This window comes from Acanthopagrus latus, chromosome 5 (assembly GCF_904848185.1).
Source record: "Acanthopagrus latus isolate v.2019 chromosome 5, fAcaLat1.1, whole genome shotgun sequence".
Classification (NCBI taxonomy): domain Eukaryota; kingdom Metazoa; phylum Chordata; class Actinopteri; order Spariformes; family Sparidae; genus Acanthopagrus; species Acanthopagrus latus.
This window is the reverse complement of record NC_051043.1, coordinates 375,712-382,356: the sequence shown is the minus strand read 5'-3', so window position 1 is coordinate 382,356 and position 6,645 is coordinate 375,712. Positions and strand designations below refer to the sequence as shown.

General features: G+C 39.2%; 1 protein-coding gene across 1 annotated transcript; it reads right to left on the bottom strand.

The window, feature by feature from the left end:
- Positions 1-361: 361 nt before the first annotated feature.
- Positions 362-6,271, bottom strand: LOC119019446 (VIP36-like protein). Its single transcript, XM_037098012.1, has 8 exons — positions 6,026-6,271; positions 5,161-5,279; positions 4,785-4,902; positions 3,979-4,061; positions 3,384-3,545; positions 3,056-3,170; positions 2,667-2,783; positions 362-2,061 (listed from the first exon to the last, which is right to left on the bottom strand). Exons 1-8 carry the CDS (start codon positions 6,228-6,230, stop codon positions 1,919-1,921), a joined length of 1,062 nt encoding a protein of 353 aa, XP_036953907.1. The 5' UTR covers positions 6,231-6,271; the 3' UTR covers positions 362-1,918.
- Positions 6,272-6,645: the final 374 nt, after the last annotated feature.

The following is a 6,645-nucleotide window of genomic DNA, read 5'->3' as shown; positions in this document are numbered from 1 at the left end:
TCAAACAAACTGAAAATTTTAAAAAAAAAATGAAAATGCAGTTACCATAAAATTTCTGTGGCAGGCAAATTGAATCTTATGGTGGGCCAACTTTAGGCCACACTTTGGGCAGCCCTGCTTTATACAATCATATGTTTGACAAAGTGGTGAACCTCGCCCCATCCTTGCTTGTGAACCATTGAGGCTTTAGAGGATGCCACTTTCATACCTATTCATAATACTATCACCTGTTACCAAGTAGCCCATTTACCTGTGGAATGTCCCAAACAAGTGTTCAGTTTTTTGTTGCCTCAGTACAAACTTTTGTTACTGCCATCAAATTCAGAACACATGTTTACAAAAATGTATGACACTAATGAGATCAAACATTAGATATATTTTTACTGTTTTTAAATTGCATATAGAGGGATTAGCAAAATATGCCACTTACTGTTTTACAATTGGTTTGCACGCCATCCCAACTTGGAATCAATGTAACAAAAGAAAAACCAGGGAGACTGTAGCATTTCCTGGCTTGCTACGGAAAGAAAATGTTAGTTGTGTACATAAAGAAAACTGTACAAATTAAATACATCTATTTCATTCCATCTACAATCATTATAGAGAATCTTAACACCCTGTTCTGGCGTCTTCACACCCCCTTAACAAAAACATGTAACCCTGACCATTATGACCCGAATCCCCTCTCTACTCCGTCAGATAATTTCTCTAGAGCAAAAGCTCCACCTGTCTGAACCAGTTTGATGGACATTTGGCAAACAGGCTATTAAGTGAATTCTTTCCGACAACTGCAACATAGCCAGAACGAGACAACTGCATGCACTGGCTGTAAGGCAAGAGCTCGTATGATGACAGCAGTTATATTCCAGGTTAGACAATTAAACAGCATTCATATTGGAACACTGTTCAATTTACGCAAACATTTGACTTAATATGCATGTGGATATTCAATTCAGAGCATGGTAGAGCAAGATGGAAAAACACAATCAAAAATCAAAAAGATGAAATAATCAAAGGCTTCTATGAACAGAAATGTGATGAAATTCAGTGCCACAGAAAATGTTTGACTTTGTTAATATGGGTCCTGGTGCTAAACATTTTATTTGGTGCACAACAGTGACAGACTTTGGACAAGCCTTGACATCCACTGAGAACTGTTAATAAATTGAGAAAGTAAATGAAGCCAAATAACCTGTGATGTCTCATAGAAATAACAGGGGAGGTGCAAAAAGGACTAGGACCGTTAATGTACATCTTACAGCATTATGTCTCATCAATCATACATTTACGAACAGCTAGTAAAAAAAATCATGTAAAGAAAAATGAAAAGTTGATGCAAGAGCATAACTTGGCTCATAAGGCGCTCATAAATTCATGGGAGCTCAATACAATTGTACTTGTGCAGCAAGAAGAACTCTAGAATGATCCACAGGTTGATTGGTTTTCATAGCAGCTACAGTCAGATTAATGCTGCACATTGGATGCAACAAGTGGCACATGTTGAACTACACAATAAACTTTAGTACTACAATGCCATAACAGGATGTCAGTAAACTACACACGGCATGATTGATTCTGACATTTTTGTTCATCTCTGCATCCTATGTACGATCATATGTCAAATCTACAGTGTCTTGATCAGTGCAGTAGTTGCAGACCTACTGTGCAATGCTTTAGGTAGAAATTAGATGATTTAAACAAAACAAAACAAAAAATACCAAAGCAGTTTTCTCTCACCCATCTTCCACAACACATAAGGAAAAAGATCACAGCTGGCTCACTTGTTCAGTATCTCCTCCCCTGTTCCATCTTAGCTGTTATGTTTCTTGGCTCTGGGCTTCAGGCCCATGAGGTTGTTCATGGAGTTGATTTGACTGTATGGTTCAGAAAAGCTAAAAAGTCTTAAAATGTTCTCTGATCAATAGAACCGTTTATGTCTGTTTTCCTTCCAGCGTGCATAAATCATCAGTCCTACTACTGCCAGCACACCCAGGCCCAGAACAGAAAAGACTATGGTGAAGAAGAACTGGATCCCGCTCATCCCTTCCTCCTGGACTTCCACTGCAATGCAAAATGAGACAATCATTTGCAAACACAAACTGCCAATCTTTTGAGTACAGAGTACAGACTGATGTAGCAGTGTTTATAAATTCAAATTTAATGGAGCAGTCTGCCAATTGCCACACAAAATTCTGTGCATCTATGATTACAGTACTACTTACAGTGCAACTTGATCTGAAAACAGCTGTATAATGTCAGAAAGTCTATGTCAGTTTTGAGGGAAAAAAAATCTAATATTGAGTACATGCTGAAGTCTAGCATTAAAGCTAGGCTTATTCCTTCCCTCTGATTAGACTTCATTCTTACAAATCTATCATTACAGTGACCCCATACAGACATGTCATATCATTATTTGTCCTTTCGCAAAGCCAATTTGTTACTGAGCAAAATTACTAGTTTTAATGACTTAATTAATTAGGCAAAACATTTATTTGCAAGATAATGCCATTTCTAAGCATTGGAAGCCAAAGAACAAATGCTAACATGTTGCATCCAATGTTTATAGATCCCACTGACCTTTGTCACTTTTATTTAGACAATTCTATTAATTTTTGGAGTATCCTGTACTTAATTAAAACACAGTCAGGGGGAAAAGCGATGACTACCTTGAAACTGTTCCATATTGTCAACCACGGGGATGGTGACCTCCTCCTCGTCCTCCAACTCAGTAGTCCTCTCTACCGTCAGCTGGTACAGCTTCATCGAGATGATGTCATGGTTATCTAGAGCATTATTCACAAGTCAGTAATAAACTCTTGAAGAAAGAACTCAAACAAACCCCCTTGTGTCCATTGCTTCTGTCATTTTAGCATGTCGTGTTTGGGAAAGAAGCTAACTTAGCATCTTATCTGTCAACTTACTGGAATTGCTTTGGTTGCAGTGATTGTCACCTGATTTCTCTGAAGATGCATGTAAAATTGTATTCCACTTAATTTAATTAAACAGATGCTCACAGTGGTCAAGCAGCTTACAGATCATTCTTGAGATGTCATACCTGACAGGTCACCAGTGGCAGAGGAGGCACCTAAGAAGTAGCCTGTTGGTAGATGCAGTCTTGTGATATCAGCACAGTCCTTCCATTCCTGCTTACCATCTACATCCACCTTGAGCTGGGGGGTGAAGGGGTCAGTATGAAGTCACGGATAAGGGATAAATTAATGCAAGACACTTTGTACACTTTTTTCTGTGGTATTATTTCACACCTATCAATAGGAATTAACATGATTCTAGACTGTCAATCTTTACTTTACCTTTAAAGACAAATGACAACATGTACTGTAAATATACTGTATCAACCTCACCATAATTAAAGGGTGTCATACCGTGAGTCTCTTGTTGGAGTATCTAACAAGGAGAAACGTGTCGTAGATTGTGTTGCGTGCCATTGCCGTGCATCCTCCAAGCTCAGTGGGCCGCCCATCTCGATCATGGTCATATGACAGAGTCCCATTCCCAAGCATCACTGATATATACGGGAACCCCCTCTGTAAGGAAGATGGGTGAGTTTAACACAAAACACTACAACAAAGACACTTTCATCTGCTGAACCACAAAGTACACCATGTCACTGTTGCACTTATACAATCTGACACCAAGCAGCACTGATGGAACAATTCCGATGGATGTGATGAAATAACAGGAGATGGTGAACTGGTGAAGATAATGGATGAACAGTGTCTGTTCATGACACAAATGGCTACATCTGATTCTACTTGAGTTCTAGGTTGTGTCCTCTGCACATTAAGATGGTTGCAGAAAGAGACATATAACACACTTTTGAGATCAATTTAATACTTCAAATAACAGGTATGCAGGCTTTTACATTGTGTGCCAGAATTGTCTACATTCAATCTATTCTTATCCCAGTTATTATCACACATGATATTCTTATGTAGCTTGCATTCAACTGTCACTTACATCATGGCTTTTGTCTGCATTGGGGTATGTGTCCACAAATATTCCAAGTCCAATGAAGTAGTTCATATTTCCAAATACAGAACCTATGAACAAAGACATAAGTACATAAGGGCATTTTCTCACAACACAGTCTCACAACAAACAGCACATGATGTTTGAGCTATCTGTTGTGCTTGTAGTTGAATGGAAATGCTGTCCATAACTGGAAAAACCATGCAATCTTAATCACACGAAAAGTTGATATACAAAGGTAGACTATTAGAGAGAGAATCCCCTTTTAACATGAAACTGATGTGCTCATCTGAAGACAACTAAATCTTGATAGTTTTGTTGTGTCCATGTTCATATGGGTATTAAATGAAATTAACAAGCATAAAAAAACTGGCAAAAGGGCTTTCAAATTACAAAATAACAAAATCCTACATCCTAGACTGCCTCCCCCCTCCCCCCTAGTCTTTTATCAGAATTGTGATTTTTTTTTCCAGCAGAAATTTCAGAAATATAACCTCTGCGCAGGATTAAAATAACTGACAAATGCAAAATCATCGCACCTTCACTAAACAAAAATACAGTCCATAAATAGGATTTACACATAAGCCGTTCGTTTTGCTGATGTTCACACATTGTATCTTTGTATCATAATATGTACAGAAAGAGAAAACTGAAACTACAGCATTGTGTCCCAGTCATGTTGGTAAGGTGACAAAGAAGCCAATCTATTTTGTTTTACATTACATTTAACAATTTGCAGCATCTAGCTCCTCTATGAGAGATGCCACCACGACAGTGATCTAGTCTGAACCTACCATTCTGCATGCGATCTTTGGTTAACCAGATAGCCAGTCCATCACCATTAAAATTCTTTTTTCCTTGGCCGTGGATTTTAAAGTGCACCTTGAGCTCCCAGTCCCGCAAGTTCAATGGCTAGAAAGCAACAGAAATGAAGACAAGTGGGTTATTCTTGTGCTATGCACTATGTAGTATACACTCATAGCAAAATTCAGTAACATACTATCCCCTTTTGAAACTAGGCTAGTGAATCATTCAGTAAACATATAAAAGTCTTTATTAGAGTCATAAAAAATCCTGCTTAATATGTACTATTCAGACAATTTCAGAGTAACCATGTGAGAATGAGGCAAGATGTGAGAGGTTAGGTGCAATATGTTGCAGTTGACTTACAATTCGACTCCAGACCGCTCCCTGTCTGCTCTGTAGGTCTGGGGTCAGCCTCACATGGTCTGGTGTAACCATGGCAGTGCCCATCAGATCCCACTGTGAAGAACTAGAAAAACCCAATCCTGCAAAACAATAATTTACCTGTTAATTACTGGATTCAAGACTAAACGGTGCCAGCTCAGACTGCCTCTTGGCCAAACTGTCCTCAGAACGTCCCAAAATTTAATTTAAATTCCCAGCGAATTACACATCAACTAAACTCCAACTGCAGAGCTGTTTATACGTCAGGTTATTATGGTAAGATCGGCCACAGGAAAAGCATCTCAATGTGTGTGTTTACTTGTCCCTTACAACTTTGAGATGGAAAATTATGCTGGCGGTTGTCCTTTAACTGTATAAGTTTATTAATACTGGCTGGTGTAACAGCAGAGTAAGAAGCATAAACGACACTTTCAATGTAACGCTATTTTTTATATTTATAATATGCTCACCATAAGAGATGTCGAAGCTAACTTTGTCCTCCCTAAGAAACAATTACCATGACTTTGCGGGTTAAAGTCTTGCTGTAAACTTAATCCCCATTAACGTTACCAATTAACTTGGTTAACTAACTGATGTGAGCTAACGGTAGCTATCGTTCCCCATAACGTGCTACAGGTGCCTCAGGGGGTAACGTTATAGAGTTCAACTTACTGGACTTGGACTCAGCGGCTGATACAACATTACCTATCCAAGAATTGGGCTAAATTGAGTGAAATGCCAATTTACGGTGGGAGGAATAACTAGTTATAGTTAATGTTAAGTCAGTGCCCAGTGACACTTCTAACTTAAACTGACGAAACCCCAAATTAAAGTAAACTTCACTTACCCCGGTATGGCTTTGCCAGTGAATATTCTCGTTTCAAAAAATCCTCCATGAAGTCCTGCTCGTCTGCCAACGTCTGGCTCATCAACACACAAACGATAACAAACAAGAATTTTAATTCACGGATGCTTTTATGACGAAACATTGGGTTTAAAAAACAAAAACTTCTCAATCGATCCAGATTTGACTTGCTGACAATGGCAACCATCTTTACGCTCCCACTGGTCACGTGGTTTCTAACGAGTAGGTAGGATATACGACCCTTCCGGTTACGTCTTTTCAAATTAAAACCTACTTGACCAACCTAATTAGGGGGCCAAGCCCGAGGGGCCGAGGGAATGGGTATGCAAGCAGATGCGTTTCCCAGGACCAGCGGTGCTAGGAACCCTATCGTAATTGTAAAGAGGGAACCTGCAAGGTCACTATTGTTTTTCTAAGGATTATTTATTAGGTACCTGGCAGGGAACCCTATTGTTTTTCTTGTGATTCTTATTAGGGGGCCAAGCCCGAGGGGCCAAGAAAACGCATATGCAAGCATACAAACCATTCAAACATTCAGGTTACTACTTCCCCATAGGCCCCTGAGGCCCTGTGCAAAACTTTAGGCGATGACCACAAGGTGG